The 16,577-nt window shown below is 34.0% G+C and overlaps 3 protein-coding genes and 1 pseudogene across 3 annotated transcripts; 3 read left to right on the top strand and 1 right to left on the bottom strand.

Annotated features, from left to right (window-relative positions):
* Positions 1 to 763: 763 nt before the first annotated feature.
* LOC145597227 (two-component response regulator 24 pseudogene) lies at positions 764 to 2,323 on the bottom strand (annotated as a pseudogene).
* Positions 2,324 to 4,494: 2,171 nt separating this feature from the next.
* Positions 4,495 to 6,567, top strand: LOC145596548 (putative F-box/LRR-repeat protein At3g18150). Its single transcript, XM_081652729.1, has 2 exons — positions 4,495 to 4,631; positions 5,121 to 6,567. Exon 2 carries the CDS (start codon positions 5,131 to 5,133, stop codon positions 6,520 to 6,522), a length of 1,392 nt encoding a protein of 463 aa, XP_081508855.1. The 5' UTR covers positions 4,495 to 4,631; positions 5,121 to 5,130; the 3' UTR covers positions 6,523 to 6,567.
* Positions 6,568 to 7,990: 1,423 nt separating this feature from the next.
* Positions 7,991 to 12,944, top strand: LOC145596549 (putative histone H2A variant 3). The gene is made up of 3 exons (XM_081652730.1): positions 7,991 to 8,093; positions 8,441 to 8,589; positions 12,411 to 12,944. Exons 2-3 carry the CDS (start codon positions 8,482 to 8,484, stop codon positions 12,705 to 12,707), a joined length of 405 nt encoding a protein of 134 aa, XP_081508856.1. The 5' UTR covers positions 7,991 to 8,093; positions 8,441 to 8,481; the 3' UTR covers positions 12,708 to 12,944.
* Positions 12,945 to 13,440: 496 nt separating this feature from the next.
* LOC145596538 (beta-carotene isomerase D27, chloroplastic-like) lies at positions 13,441 to 15,407 on the top strand. Its single transcript, XM_081652714.1, has 7 exons — positions 13,441 to 13,672; positions 13,775 to 13,914; positions 14,220 to 14,312; positions 14,439 to 14,500; positions 14,629 to 14,735; positions 15,184 to 15,276; positions 15,367 to 15,407. Exons 1-7 carry the CDS (start codon positions 13,441 to 13,443, stop codon positions 15,405 to 15,407), a joined length of 768 nt encoding a protein of 255 aa, XP_081508840.1.
* The last annotated feature ends 1,170 nt before the right edge of the window (positions 15,408 to 16,577 follow it).

Below are 16,577 nucleotides of genomic sequence, written 5' to 3'. Positions count from 1 at the left end.
GTATCCCCAAATCAAAATCCCTAATTTCCCAATAAATTTGACAAACCCAAAATCCCTTGATATGAAGACCGACCTTGCTTTCTCGAATTAAATAAATTTGACATTTTCAATTGTAAAACTATGCAATATATAGCCTTTTCATATCAATTTGTGTTTGGATTACCATGAACAATGATTAAGTTATCATTGTTAAAACGAGGTTAAAAACAAAGACATTATTTAGACGAAAATCAATTAATTACGGATCACAAACAAAATTTTCGGAAACTAATTTTATTTCCGGACTTTCCCTTTTTCTTTAAAAATAAAGTACCTTTTCCATGTACTTCGACAACGGATTAGTAGTGGTGAGAGGTTAGTGGTTGATTTTGAGATGGTGGTGCTTCAATGGAGGAGAAAGCTTGGAAATTGCTTTGATGGAGGAAAACACTCTTAAGCCACTTCAATAAAGAATGCTTCAATGGGAGATCAAAGTCCACAAGCCACTTAAATGAAGATTTCATAGTACATTAGTACGTGCTTCAATGAATGAGAGCGACAAAAAGGAGAGAGGCAAAAGGGTATGTTCACCCTGAAATGCAGGCGTTAACAGCTTAAAAAATTCATTGTATTCATAAAAATAATGAACTTATAATATGAATAAAAAAAAAATTGAATTTATCATTTCCCAAGATTTATTATAAACTTTTATTTCATTCCAAATTTCACGCCCTTACACTTCATATAAAATGCATGATATACAATCATGCGATACATAATTAGCTTAGTTTTCAAGGCGTCGAATAATGGCTATAAGTTTTGCCATATTCATAGGCTTAGGGTAGAAATCATCTAACCCAGCACTAACAAACTCTTGAATCTTTACTTGAGAAGCAGTTGATGACATGCCTATGATCAAACTTTTCACACCCAAAGCTCGAATTTCCATTGTAGCCTAGAAAGATGAAAAAATATATAAATTATTTAGTATGTATATGTAAAATTTTCTATCATGACAATTTTATGGCTTGGTATATATACTAATAATAAAGTAGTGTATTTAATGCAGTGTATTATTAACGATTGACTTAATGTGATTATATATGTACTAAAACATGTATATTTTGCATAGATACAAATAGTAAACTAGTGTGTGGCCCCGGACGATGCACCGAGATTTGCTTTGAATATCAATACATATATTATTTGGGCTATAAAATCATAAACTATATAATTACAAAAAATAAGTGGACAATAATAACTAATGAAATTAAATAAATGCTCTCAAATTGATGTCTTGTAAAGTACAAATTAAAGTATTTAGTGTATTATTATTGAATATGAAGCACAATGAAAAGATAGCAAAGTTGGTAATAACATTACTTTATTTGTTATTGGTCTTGTGTTCAAACCTTGTGATAAACATTTTTATTGCAATTGAAACATGTTCGTTCATATTACAATGGATGATGTGGTATATTACGGTGATGTGGCATACTTCTAATACATGTGAAGGGTGCCACGTGGCACATATCTTGTATTAGGAACGCTTTTTAATATATAAGTATAGATATAGATTTGATGTACCTGAAAGCCATCCATTATCGGCATTTCCATGTCCATTAGCACTAAGTCAAACTTGTAGCCCATTTGAAAATACTCTACAGCCTCTTGCCCATTTTTAGCTACTTCAGCTAGGGCTGAGCATAACTACCCGAAAAACCGAAAACCCGAAAACCCGTTCCGTTACCGTTCCGAAAATTAGGGTACCCGATCCGATAACCATAACGGTTCGGGTACCCGTTCCGATAATTTGTTATCGGGTATGGTTTTGGGTATCATTTTAAAATTAACGGTTACCCGTTCCGTTCCGATAAGCAATTATTTTGTTTTTTTTCCTACTTAAATCTATCTTTTCAATATTTAAACTCTTACATTACTTCATAATCACTATATAATATCAATAATTAGTAATGTTATTAATAATTTGGTCAAGATCATGTGGTATTGTTGTTAATAATTGTTAAAAAATATCATAACAACTCATTTTTAAAGTTTAATTATCACTATTGGATACTTTATTGGGTACCCGATAACCGTTCCGAAAATCCGGGTACCCGAAGTCCGGGTACCCGAACTTATCGGTTCGGGTTATGGATATCACTTTTAGTGATATTGGTTATCGGGTACCCGAACCGTTAGTACTAACGGTACGGGTACCCGTCCCATGCTCACCCCTAACTTCAGCTTCAAAACCATTTCTAGTCAAATACTTGAGATTGATATCTCTATTAACAGAGTCATCATCAACGACTAGTGCCATGAACTTCTTAGTAATTGCCATAACTTTTCTTATTCAGTGGATTAGTAGTTAGTGCTGTTTTGAATTTTTTATTTCCTCGAAAAAACTCCTTATATAGCACTAGAGGACTAGAGGTGCAGTTGAAAGACAAAAAGTCTATATATCTTAATGGATTTGATTCAATAAGTTCTGAAGGAGATTGAGGTATTACTCTATAAATGACAATCTTAATTAATGTAAGGAAATCGACCCGATTTGCTTTTTGTTCAATTAAAATCTCAAGTGATTATTCAATAATGTTTAGTGGTGTCAACTTGAAGTGTTAATGGTTTTAAGGTATTATTGCGTATCAGATGTGATATAGTTAAAAGTATTATTGCGTATCCGACGTGATGCAGACAATAGCCATATTATTGATATAGTTTTGAGAAGGATATCTGTAAATCACAATATAATTTAACATATCAAGTGGATTGTTCAACTTAATTTTATTTTATTTTGTAGTTGTTGAAAATAAGGTCGTATTATTTTTGCTAAACTTAAATTATTTTTAATGATTACTTGTTATAGAAAGCTACTGATTTTTAGTAAACTGAAATTACTTTACTGAATTGAAACTGATTATTATTATTAAATTGAATTTATATTTACAGAATATATTATTTTAAAATAAACAAAAAGGTCTTAAATTGTGAAGTGACTTTCTTACCATTGGCCTCAACACCCTATCTATATCTTGGGTCTTTTGACTAGTTGTTTGTAGATCACACCAACTATAGATTGAGGTGCAACACATGCCATTAATTACAAAAAAATCTCGATGTGAGTGCCAAAATATGCATTAATGGCACACGTTGTATCCCAATCTATAGTTGATGGTGTGCTAGTGACTTGTCAAAAGTTTGGGGTGCTAGGTGCACCCAAGCTTTTCATGCAAAATTTCTCAAAAGCTATTGTCAAAGTTCATAGATGAACAATAAAAAAAAGTCAAAGTGTGTCAATTATTATGTAACGAAGGAAGTATGTTAGATATTATTTAAGTATATCTTTTAGGAAGATTGTTTCCTATCTTATGTTCTTAGGTTTTGTATAAATACTCAACCTATTGATGAATAATAAACAAGCAATACAAAAGCCATTATATTCTATTTCTCTCTAATTTGTCAAAGTATGACAAATGGTTTTTTTTTTTTTACCTTTTCGCCAATCAAGTTTCCATCGTTTACATTGTTGAATATACAGTCTTTACAATTTATTGTAGACTTGTAACCGTAAACTACATCATTGATATCACCGCTATTTGCATCATGTTCTATATCAATTTACGCTATTAACGTGACAATTAATTTACGCGAGTAATTAGATAAAAAATCCACTCCCTAGGTATGGACTAGAGCTGTTCATGGGCGGGACGGCCCGCTAAGCCCGCCCAACCCGGCCCGCAAAAAGGGCGGGCTTGGACAACCTTTTTGAAAAAATTTGGATATTTGGACGGGCTAGGCCCGGCCCGTTAACATAAATGGGCGGGTATGGACAAGAAATATGTATCGCGGGCTAGCCCGCCCGGCCCGTTTATTAATATATAGTAATAATAATAATTATTATAATAATAATAATAACATTCTTATTTTAATAATCTTATTTAGTTAGTTATGACATACTTTGCGTATTTTTGAAAATAAATCCAAAGAGATTATATTGAACTATAAGCTTTTATTATTTACAATTACTCATTTTAATTTTATAGTTTATCATTAACACTTATTAAATAAGTTTTATCTTACATATATTTATAACATATGTCATAGTTTCAACTTTTTTTTAATTTCTATTACCATTTGTGAACAAAAGTTATAAGACAACTACACCAAAATAATTTTAGCACAAGTAAATAATAAAAAGATTAGTTAGTGTTATAAAAAGTAAAACAAAAATTAAGGCCCGTTAGCCCGCGGGCAAGCCCGGCCCGTTTAACAAGCGGGCATGGAAAAAGTATCAAGCCCGCATAAAAGGGTTTGGGTTTGCTACATAAAGCCCGTTGAACAAAAAAATAAGCATAAGCATAGGCCCGGCCCGCTACCCGTCCAAGCCCGCAAATGATCACCTCTAGTATGGACTATGGACTATGGAGGCGTATGCCCCATATATCTTTTATGGGCTTTGTACATGCTCACTTTCTTCAGTAAAGTTCAGTATGAACACTACTTTAGCGATTCGATATTTCGATCCCATTTATCCCACTTAAATTTGTTAATCAGTTAATCTGAGTGTTAGGATCAACGATTATTTCCCTCTTTCTTCGCTGTTGATTGCATTTGCATCACTTCACACTCAATTACTCTCTCATCAGGTAAATTTGCTCTTTTATTTTCGTTTATTGTTTCCCTGATTTTATTAAATTTATGATTCTTAATCGTCATGATGGTCTATATATGTTGTTTTGAATGAATTTCTACTACAAATTGTAGGATATTGATTTTATTTAATTGAAATATTTAGGGATAAGGTAGTTTCCCCCTAATTAGTTACCCTATTGAATAGATATTAGCTTCAAAAATGTGTATTCTTGTTGTAATTAACCTCGCTTGTTCGATTCTTACCATTGATTTTCATTAATATGAACTGGGTATTTGATGTTTATGGTTTTTAATCCCATAGATGAAAAGGGTCAAATTATTTGAATTCAATTATGCTGTGGTTGTGAACATTTCTGTTATATTTGGCAATTTTTTCCCCAATTGTTTGTTATATTATACATAAAGAATTAGAGGGTATTATGTATGTAAGTAAATTTGATTATAAGATAAGAAGGTGTATTAATGTGTTAATGTAATTTTAGGTGCAAAGGAATGGATGAAAGGAAACAATTTAGATTGGGTGACTTGTTAGACATGAAGTCTGATTGCATTTTGCTAGGTAGGATAAGTTTGCTGCCTGATGAACTTCTCCTTCACATATTGTCCTTCGTGCCATTGAAGCAAGCTGTGAGTACTGGTGTTCTTTCAAAGAGGTGGAGGAATTTGTGGATGAAATCTCCTAGTTTGACATTTGATACTTATAACATGTTTGACCGGGAGCTCAGTTATGTAGAGCAGCGTTTGAGAACGCATCAGTTTGTTAGATTGGTGGATGGGGTTGTTAGCCAGTTGGTGTCACCTTCAATTGGTGTTTCTACCTTTTCAGGGCACTATGAATTATCTGAGGAAGTGGTATGTTACATTGATCGTTGGGTCTTGTTTGCCCTTAAGTGCAATTTGCAAAGCCTTAACCTACATTTCCGAAAGGGAAGTGCCATCGGTTCGTGGCTCTTTCCTCCCCAAATACCTAGTCCTCAAACCAATCTTTGTTGTCTAAGCCAGCTGCGTTTGGGTGGATGTGAAGTTGTTCCTGCTTTTGGTGGTTTCAAGAATCTTAAGTTGGTATCTTTGACCTATGTGGTTGTTACAGACCAAGCTTTTGAGGATCTGCTGTCAAATTGTTTGCTTCTTGAGGACTTGTTTGTTTGCTCAGCTGTAAATTTGAGAAGTATAAGAATCCCGGAGTCATTGACCCGGTTGAAATTTTTGCACATATACCTTTGTCATGATTTATTCAAACTGGAAGTCAATGCAGGAAACCTTGCATCTTTCACATATATTGGACCAAAGTTAAAATTCTCCTTTGAAAATATCTCAAAGCTTAGGGTGCTGCGTCTGGGATGGATAGATGAGATTTTTAGCCAACTTATGAGTAAAAATCTATTGCTCCATACTTTAATCTTGGATCTTGATCTTTTCTTTGAGAAGTTTGATATGAATTATGAGATTTTGCCAATACTGGCCAGTCTTAAGGTATTGATTATGTCAGTTGTTCGTCTAACTGGTGCTTTTACCGGGTTCATTAAATTGCTTAGAGCAGCCCCTTCTCTGTATAAGTTTGGGTTGCATTTAAAGGGCCCTCACTTCTATACCCCTGAATTAGAAAAGGGTTTAAAAACGGATTTTCGCCATGAGCATCTTCGGGAGATTGAGCTCAGTGGCTTCTTGGGTAAAAAAGGGCATATTGAACTAGCTCTTTTGCTGATTGAATCAGCAGTTGCTTTGGAAAAAATGATTGTTGTTCCCGCCGGTAAAAGGTTGTACCTCAACAAATGGGAGTGTGACTTGCCAAAGCCAGATGAGCTTGATGCCATCCAAAAATGCACTGATCAGATTTCCAGTAAACTTCCAGCTACAGCTAAGTTCGAATTCCGTGAATTTTGAGTAGCTTGCTACATCTTGCTGAATGTTTTGAACCATTTTCAACCAGAAAAATGTATGTCACTTCATATGAGATCATTTGCATTCTTACATTCAATTTTTACATTTAAAATTTTTCATTATACTTGTATAGATTTCTGTATAGTAGGTAAATGGCTGCAATGTATTGAGCTGGAATAATTTTGAATAAGTATTGTATGTGTTGGGAGAATCTTGCAGTTGAATTTAGATATTGCAAGATTGGCAATTTTTTTTTTTTTTTTTTTTGTTAGTAATACAGATAGTGCATGTCTTGTATGATTTGATTGTGTTTCTGTATCTGTATTACTCTGTATCATTCATCAAAATGTGTTTTCCGTAACTTGTTTATTACAGTTTCTATTTAAACTACTGATCTGATAAGCTATAATGTTCTATGATAAACTGATATTTTGATACCTTGTGAGCTTGAGGTGTAGAAGCCAATAACAAATATACATAAAGTTGAAGGCTGTAGGATTCGAACTTGAACCTAGTGTTGCTCTAGGCGATGGTATACAAGATTACAAGAGGTACTAACTACGTGCAGTCTAACTGAAGTTCAAAGGCTGGACAAGATTGAATGCTGCAGTACTGGTTCATCGCTTTCATCCTAATCATGTACAATTTGAATCGTATACAGTACTAAAACTAAAGGAGGGGGAGTGGAGTATAAAACTATGAAAGATAGCTTACTGTTGCAGTATTAATGGAGCCATGGAGGTGGCTACGGGTAAGCTCTTAGCTGGCTAGGCTACTGCCTACTTACTGGGGTCAAGGCCAAGGTTTGGACCCTTTAAGCCATTGGGCGGGGTGGTTTATAGTTCAATTAAACCTTAATTTCAATTTTTGTTTTTGCTTTGCTTAAAAAAGGTTGGAGAAACAATATTTGGTTCTAAGCTAGCCAGTTTGTGACAGGCCGATTAAGCAATCTGAAGCACGTCTTACTAGCAAAAGGCGTGATGAAGCTGTTGATTGTAGCTGTTCGAAATATGATTATTAATTTACTACGTAACATCACTAACATGTTTATACATTCTTGACATGCGATTGTACTAATGTACAAATTGCTAATACTTATAGTAGATATCAAGTAAAGCTTGACCTAGTGTAAGGCCGTAATGGTATGACCTTATATCTTTACGGGATCATTATTCGGGAAACTGGGATTTGGGAGTGAGAATTTCATTATTTTTCTCCATTGAGTTTGACTTGGGCTTGCCTTCTGTTTGCCAAATTAAACGCCCATAGTTTTTGTTTAAAGTCCACATTAATAAACAAAAATACTTTAATAATACTTTAATTGGTAAAACAAGTCCAAAAATCTTGGAATAATTTTCATTTTTCAATAAAAAGAAAAAGCGGCAAAATTTCGAAACTTTGAAAACCCAGAAATTCCATGAAAATTTCAGAGAATTGGCGCTCTTCAACGCCTTGTTAAAATCAAAACGTAAGTTCACCGCCATTTATTTCAAAACCCACTTTCTCTCTCCTCTATTTAATTCCTTCTCTACGCTTTCTTACCAAAATTTCTTCCTTTGTTAATTCTCTCAAAGGTATGCTTTTCTGCTTTCTTCAGCATTTCACCATATTTTCTCTCTATAATTATCTGTTACTTCGTTAAAATCTGGGTTTTTTTTTGCTTGCTTGTTCAGAAATCTGGGTATTATTCTTTCTGGGTTTTGGTTCTTTAAATTCCTCAGATTTGGGGGTTTTCTTTCCTGGGTTTGACCCAGATCTCTAATCTTGGGGTTTAATTTGGTTTCTGGGTTGTTAATCTTGTAAAATTTGTGAGGGTTTTATCTTCAATTTTTGTTTTAAACTCAAATTTCTTCGAAGTATTTTTCTTGTGATGATAAAAATTTTATCTTGATAATTTCTGCCGTTTTTTTGTATTTCTCAGTGTTTTTGGGGTTTGAAGATCTTGAAATTTAAGGACGAAAGATGGCAGGAAAGGGAGGAAAAGGGCTATTGGCTGGTAAAACAACTGCAGGTAACAAAGAGAAGGAGAAGAAGAGACCTGTTTCTCGCTCTTCTAGAGCTGGTCTTCAGGTAGCCTTTCCTGTTCTTTCTGTCTTTACTTGTGAATCTTTTTTACATATTATATCTTGTTATGAGTTACAAAGTCTTTAATTGTGGATCTTTTTTACATATTATATCTTGTTATGTGTTACAAAGTATTATTTCCAGCTAAAATATAAGTGTAAATAGTTATCATAGGATAAAAGCATGATAGTTAAATATATACTTGTGCTTAATCATGGATGTGTTTAGTGGTTGAGAGTATTTGATTAGTAAAGTGCATCACCATTTGCTTTTCTAAGTTCTGTTTGCATTTGATGAGTCATGATTGGTTTTAGCTAGCAAGTAGTCTGATAAAATGTATTAAGCTCTTATAAATTGGTGATCTTGGAGTAAAAGTTATACCTGTTGTTTTTTTTAGTGTGGTTGTAATGTCACATTTGTTTGTAATTTGTTTATATTTAAAGCCATTGTTAGTGCTTTGCTAGTAGTTAATTATACCTCTCAATACAAGCCAATTGATTTTTCTTTGAAATGGTTCCTGAAGAGTGACAGATTACTCTCTTCTTGAACATATAACCTTGTCATGTATTGTCTTATGCTATCAAAAGGGCATTGTGACTTTAAAATAAATCATAAACAATTGACAATAACAATTAACTTCATAGTTAAACTCATGTTTTAAGCTAAGGTGTGATGCCAAAAAGACTAAAATTTCAATGTAATGGCTTTGACACCATGTTAGGGTTTTTGTTAGATAAATTCTAATCTGTGAGAATTTTTAGTATTGAAATTTCTTCAAGATATACAATTGTTGTGAAACTTATTGTCCATAAGAAAATGATGTATCTTGGGCCATTATATGATGTTTCATATACTAATGGTAGTTATCTTCACTTGGCTATGCACAAGCTCTAACATGGTATAAGTGTCATTAATTTGATTCTTGTTTAGTTTGTATTGAAAATTAAGTAGATGATCTTATTATTTCTAAGCATAAGCACTGCTAAAAATCCTTTTTATGTTTTAATTAAGATCTATCTTAGCATAAGCTCTCATGATTTGCTAGCATTTTCTCTTTTCCATTATCTCAAAGGCATGTATTTAAAAAAAGTGAAATCAACAACACCTAATGTATTATAAGATGCATTCAAATACTCCTAAGGCTTTAGGAAGCGTGTGTTGAGGTCTTAAGCTTAGGATGGAGAAGTTACTCTGCTTTACTCAAGTTAAATGGTTGAATAATGTATCTTTATGATTTAATACTATAAGCTCTAAAAATTGAAGTTTGGGGGTAATTTTCTTTGGTAGTGTCCGATAATGAAACTTAATGTTGAATGCAGGGGATCCTTAAGTCAAGTCATTAAGCATTGTTTGTCCATGTCAATTCATTTCTTTGCTGGTGTAGTTTTTTCAGCCAAAAGACAACTATTTAATGAATTCTATAAGAGCTACACAATTGTACACTTACCATCACTTTTAGTAGTATCTCAATATTGTGTGGCTTCATTGAATTGTTTGAGTAGTATCTCAAAACAACAATTGAAGAATCACCTTTTTTCTCATTAGTAACTAGTTACATGTGCATTAAGGAAGCTTTATAATTAGAGATTTGGCATAAGGAGAAAAAGTGTTGATCATGAAAGATGGGTGGACTTAACCTTGAGAGAGTTTTTGTTCTTTGTTTAGCTCACTTCTTTACAGTGGGCTAAAGTAGTATAAACTATAAGAGATGTTTAATTCATGGCTCTTGATACTAGGGCTGGCAAATGGATCAGGTCGGGTTCGTGTTCGGGTCAGCTTATTTCGGGTCAGCTACCCCCCAACCCTAACCTGATCCATTTAAGTTTTTGGGTTGAAAAATCCAACCTGAACCTGAAATTTTCGGGTTCGGGTCAACCTGAATTTGACCCACTTTGACCTGATTTTTTTTTTTTTTTCTTGTTTTGTGTTTAAAACTCTAAATCGGGTTGCTATTTTTGTGTTGATCCAACATGAAGAACCTGATTTTGTTCAAATAACATAAAATTTTCAAGGTATCTCAAATTCTCAAGAAAAACAATATCACAATCCCAACCAAAATAAAGATATCATTCTCACACTATAAACGAAATTAATCAAATTAAAAAATATTTAGAAACATAGCAGTAATATATCTGAAAAATTGGGTTTAATTTGTAACAAAAAAGGCCAAACAAGTGCCTGTTAAGATGAACATAAACCTATACATTGAAGACCGAAGCTTGAAGAACCAAATACATTGAAGCTTGAAGGAGGTGGACTGGTGGAGCAATCGAGCGAGAGTGACTCAAACTAACAAAGTAGCAGACTATAATTCGTTTCCTTAGCTTGAGGAGTTGAGAGTTAAAGAGAAGCAAAATTTGAAAGAGAGTGAGTCGTGTGTGGCGGCTAAACAAGATTAGGCATTTAGGCGAGGGTTTATGATTTTACTAGAGATTCATGTTTGGGCTTGGGCCATAATTTACCTCTTTTTTTTTTTTTTTTAGTTTGGGTTTAACTCAATTCAGGTTATATGGGTCATTTTCGGGTTGAGAATTTCAACCTTAACCTAACCCATTTAATTTCAGGTCGGGTTCGTGTCAACCCATTTAAGAAATCGGGTCGAAAATCTCAACCCTAACCCACTATTTTCAGGTCGGGTTCGGGTCGGGTCAGCTTTTGCCACCCCTACTTGATACCATGTGAGAGTTAGTCAATGCCAATTATTTGTGAGGATGTATTGACTTGATGTATCTTCAAGGTATACAAGTGTTGTGAAAAAACTGTTAGTCCATAAATAATTGTGTATCTTGAAAATGGCATGTCATATACATATGTGGATTGTATTCACTCATTGGCTATGTGCAAACTCTTGCATGGTATTAATGTCATTGATTTGAATTTGACTTTTCTAGTTTGTATTTCTATTTAGGTCTACACATTTTTTGTTGGCACAAGTTTGGTTAAAAGTCAATCAAAACCTGTTTTAGCAAGCACCTCCAACTAGCATGTTTAGTTGACAATCTGTTCATAGTCAGTTTTCTTAAAGAAGTAAAATCAGCAGTAGTGGTTTTGGGTGAAGCTGTGAAGGAGTAGTTGCTTTACTTATGCAATGTTTGAATAATATACCTCAATGAGTTGTAGTAGTTTCCTTCCATTAATCAATGTATAAAGCACATTTTAGGAGAATTGTGGAGCTATAATGTTTATTGGGAAAACTTCACACATTTTTTTTTTCTTTTTTGGTTATGGATCAAGGAATTTATTTGCTGTTAGAAAGAAATCTACTTGTATGTAATGACAACCACATAAGTTTCAACTCATCACTACTCGTTGAGTTGTTGATGAATTGGTCAAATGTGTTTCTTCCATTGGATTATGTTAGTATTGTTAATACTCTAATAGACAGATTGAAAAATCAACCCTTTGTTTATTAGTTATTTTGTATGCTGTATGTGTATTTGGTCTTAGTTAAGTAGTGAAGTTCACTTCTCTTCAATGGTTTTCTCCTGTGCAACATTCTAAGCATTTAATAATTCTCCTGTATTAATATGGATACCTCCTGTATTAGTAATATTCTCTTATTCAGCAATTTTAGCTACTGCCTTTTGCCTGTTCTGCTGTCCTATTGGTGGCACTACTTATTTTACGATTGTCATGAAAAGCTTGAATTATTGATTATTGTTATTATTCCCTTAAAGCTGTAAAGTTTCTTCTAGATTATCTAAACAACCATTCTGCTTATACTGAGCTAATTGTTGACGTGTGATATATTTCCCTTGATTTCATTTGATGTTTAATTCTTTTTAATTTACTAATTTTGCGTGGATTGTCTGTGTTGGGTTCTTCAGTTTCCAGTTGGTCGAATTCACCGTCACCTTAAGTCAAGAGCCTCAGCCAATGGCCGTGTAGGTGCAACTGCAGCTGTCTACTCTGCTGCTATACTTGAGTACCTGACTGCAGAAGTTCTTGAGCTAGCAGGAAATGCAAGCAAAGATCTAAAAGTGAAGAGGATCACTCCTAGGCATCTGCAGCTTGCTATTCGAGGGGACGAGGAGCTCGATACCCTCATCAAGGGAACCATTGCTGGTGGTGGTGTTATCCCTCACATTCACAAGTCATTGATTAACAAATCAGCCAAGGATTGAGGATTCTTGATCTGAAGATTTAGGAGGTAGAATAAAGTATATGGGGTTGTTCCATTCTGGCAATTTCAGCTGTAATATTTTTCTACCGAACCTCTAGGATTTCTAGGTGTGATATTTTATCAGCTATATCTAGGTGATTGTCAATTTAGTTCATTCTGGTCTCTCTGTGCAGTTCTAACTGGATTTGTATTGTAACATGTGTTTGTTTGATGTCTCAATTAAGTTTCTTGCTTGATTAAATCAGTGAATTTTCTGTTGCAAACTGAGCATGAGTTCTTTAGTTTTGTATTTGTGCACGTCCAATTCTTTTGATGGCATCAACGATACTTTCATCACATGGTAGTATGGTACAGTACTAATATATTCATAACATTGTTTTGCCAAAAGATTCATCAAGAAGTTGTGAACTAAACTTTTTACCTAGCTGAATTTACTTTTATCAGCTAAATTAGATTAGAATTTGGAGCAGGGATAAATTTGCATATACATTTTCTTAACCGAAATTTAACTGTATATATTTCGCTCATGGGGGTAATAAGGACATTTTGCCCTTTGTTAGATGGTTTTCTATCCTGTAGCCCACACTTGAAATATAGACGTGTGAGCAAAATACAGGAAAACAGCACACAAGAAGCATTGGTTGTTTTCTATTACCTATATGTATCACTCTAACAGGTGCATGAATTTTAAGGGAAGTTCTCAACATTTCATTACAATTATCACACAAACATCCATGGAAACCAGTGCGATAAACAGCAAAATTTCTCGTTTAATCTTTCCTTGCCCTCACCAAAAATACATGCATCATAACAAGATCATGTCCTTTACTCCTTTTCTGTCACTAAAATCATCAGCTCACAAGGTTCTCGAGGTAACAAACGTGCCAAAGATAACTTGCTACCACGATACATGGCTTGATCTTATGGCCATTAACCATCTCTCTCAAAACCTACAAGCTGTAGCAGGTTTGTAATAAACGGAGTAGATAACAAATATATAATCCTCGATTTTATATGTCCTATATACTGTACTAGTTAGCAAAACTGATCAGATATGTTTTTATGCAGGCATTCAGATAGAGGAGAAAGGTTATGATGGTTTGTTGGAAACGTGCAAAGTAATGACTGTGAAGTTTGATCCAGTGCAACAACGTCAACTCAGCTTGGAAGGTCTCGCGAGATCCATTCCTAAGGAAATTTTTCCTTTGGCAAGTACTCTTAAACCTGTGTTCCTCTTAAACAATTTCTGACTTACGTTTATTTTAATAAGTTGAAGAGAATGAGGCCGTAGTCCTACTAGTTAACGAGCTTCTTAGACAACCAACTATCTTCTGAACCGAAGAAGTAAATTAAAAACAAAAGGATGATGCAGTTACTGCCACTGGCAATCTGATAGGATACTACTTAGTATAACATCCTGTCGATTTTTCTTAAGTCGAGTAGTGTCCTGTTTTACTTTGTATGTAAAATCAATGACTAATCAGTAATTGTGTTGTGAACTTTTCATGGACAGTTGAAGGCATTGGTACCACATTGTAAGTTTACAAGAGAATTCCTAGCCAAATTCACTGGCTTGTTTTTTGCTTGGCTAGTTGGACCATCTGAGGTAAAATTTCATGTTATATTGTTACTTTATTGTAGTTATAACATGAAAATGTGTTAAGCACTTTTTCAAGTAATTTAAATTGTGAATTCCAAATCTAACAAGTTCATTAATGGACTTATGATGAAGTTAAAGGAATCAGAGTTCAACGGAACAATAGAGAGGAACGTGGTGCACGTAAAGAAATGCAGGTAATGTACTAACAATCTGATCTTGGTGCAAACTACCGTGATTAGATAAATCAATCATATATATCGAAAAGGATTAGCTTAATCCATTATGTTTCTCTTATCATTATAAATTTGTTTTTCTAAATCAGGTTTTTAGAGAGTTCAAATTGTGTGGGAATGTGCACAAACCTCTGCAAGTTTCCAACACAAACATTCATCAAGGATTCGCTAGGAATGCCAATCACCATGGTCCCTAGTATGTCTAACAGACTAACTGTTACCAACTAGTCGAAAAATTAACAGTAATTCTGCACTAATAACACTAAGGGTCCCATAATAACACCATTAAGTGTGCATTGAAACACTATAATTTACATGCTCTCAAATCACATTTTGTTCTTTCCTTAATTAATTATAAAAACAACACTTTATTTTTTAGCTGCATGATTTCATCCTAGATGGTTATGAATCTGTTTCCTGAATGTCGTCGAGAGTTGACAGCTTAGGCATTTTCATGTATAGCAACCAGTACATTTACCATCTGTTATGTATATCAGCAGAAATCAACTAACAGTTAGTCCAACTACAATATAATACCGGCTTTTTTATCCTAGAAATGAATTCAGGAGCACTCGAAAACTCTAGGATTTGGTAAAATTCTATATGTGATATGTAATAAGTCTAATAACAGTATGGTTTTACAGATTTTGAAGATATGAGTTGTGATATGATATTTGGTGAGGAACCACCAACTCTTGATGAAGATCCAGCTACAAAGCAACCTTGTTATAAACTATGTAAAAAAATCTACCTTTTTTTAGAGAAATTTGAACTTTATCTTAGCTAAAAAAAAATTCAAAATGTTTATGTTTCATTGTTTGTTTCAGGTAAAATCAATAAGAGGCACACCACAGAAAGGTGCTCCTAATATGATCCCATGCTACCACCATGGCCGCGACACGTATAAGCCCGCATGCTATGATGCTAAAGGCTCTCAGTTTGATCCTGTAGGATATGAAATCTCCACGAACACTAGCTCAATTGTGCATTATGAAGACCATGATTAGAAATTGGACTTAAATGGTGATATTATACTGTGAATGATGTATTAGCCGTACAAACTGCAATTGCATTATGGACTTGAAACAACTAAGTTGTTGTAGGCCCCTGTGTTAGTTAAGTGCATAAAAGGCAAATGAAGTTATGGAATCGGCTATTATATTTATTTATTTTGTGACTACGGGCATAAATGATTAGAATTTTCGCTTCATTTTAAGTGGCTCAGCTAAAAAGTAGGCGGTCAAGTAAAATCTGTTTATCTTATTTAAACACGTAAGATAAGTGGTCATTCACATTTCATAAATGCGCGAAAAATAATGAGTTAAAACAATGGCCCCCACTTACCACCCCCTTGGATTACTAACCTAGTGTAGAATATGAGAAATGAAGATATAATTCATTAGTGGTTGACATGATGATCCAACATTAGTGGGTTATTACAGCTATATAAGTTGTCATCTTACTGTAAGTTTATGAATCTCATCTTAGGCCAACTGGAAAACTTCAATGTTTGTGAAACGAATAAAATCATAGACATGTTATTAAAAGAAATAGAATATACTTGTATAAACTTGGGTTGTTAGTAGAGAAACTAGCAAAGGTGGACCAACAATGTTTGCCACCAATTAAGATACAAAAATGCTATAAGTAGACAAATCTTCGATTTAGGTGGAGTTTTCTCTGCCCTTAATAGAGCAAAGCCCAAAAGGGAAGTTTTCATGAAATGCTAGTGGAAATCACCATTATGTAACTTATGAAGCCTTTTAAAAATTAGTTGTTGTAATATTATGGGATTCTAGGGGTAAGTGGAGGGACAATATGGGGGTTTGAGGGGCACACTTGGATACCCACAAATCACCCAAAAACAAAAAGGGTTTGAATGTGTGTATATTAGCATCAATATATAGACTTGGTTGAAGAAATTTGATGTGCTTAGTAGTCGCTCACATAAAGGCTCCTGGTGGCCTTAAGTCATTGAAAGGAGTACACATAATCAGCTATTATATGCTTACAATCTTACATTGGCCATATATACGTT

The sequence above is a fragment of the Chenopodium album genome, chromosome 20 (genome assembly GCF_948465745.1).
Source record: "Chenopodium album chromosome 20, dcCheAlbu1.1, whole genome shotgun sequence".
Taxonomy (NCBI): domain Eukaryota; kingdom Viridiplantae; phylum Streptophyta; class Magnoliopsida; order Caryophyllales; family Amaranthaceae; genus Chenopodium; species Chenopodium album.
This window is presented reverse-complemented; position numbering and strand designations above follow the sequence as displayed.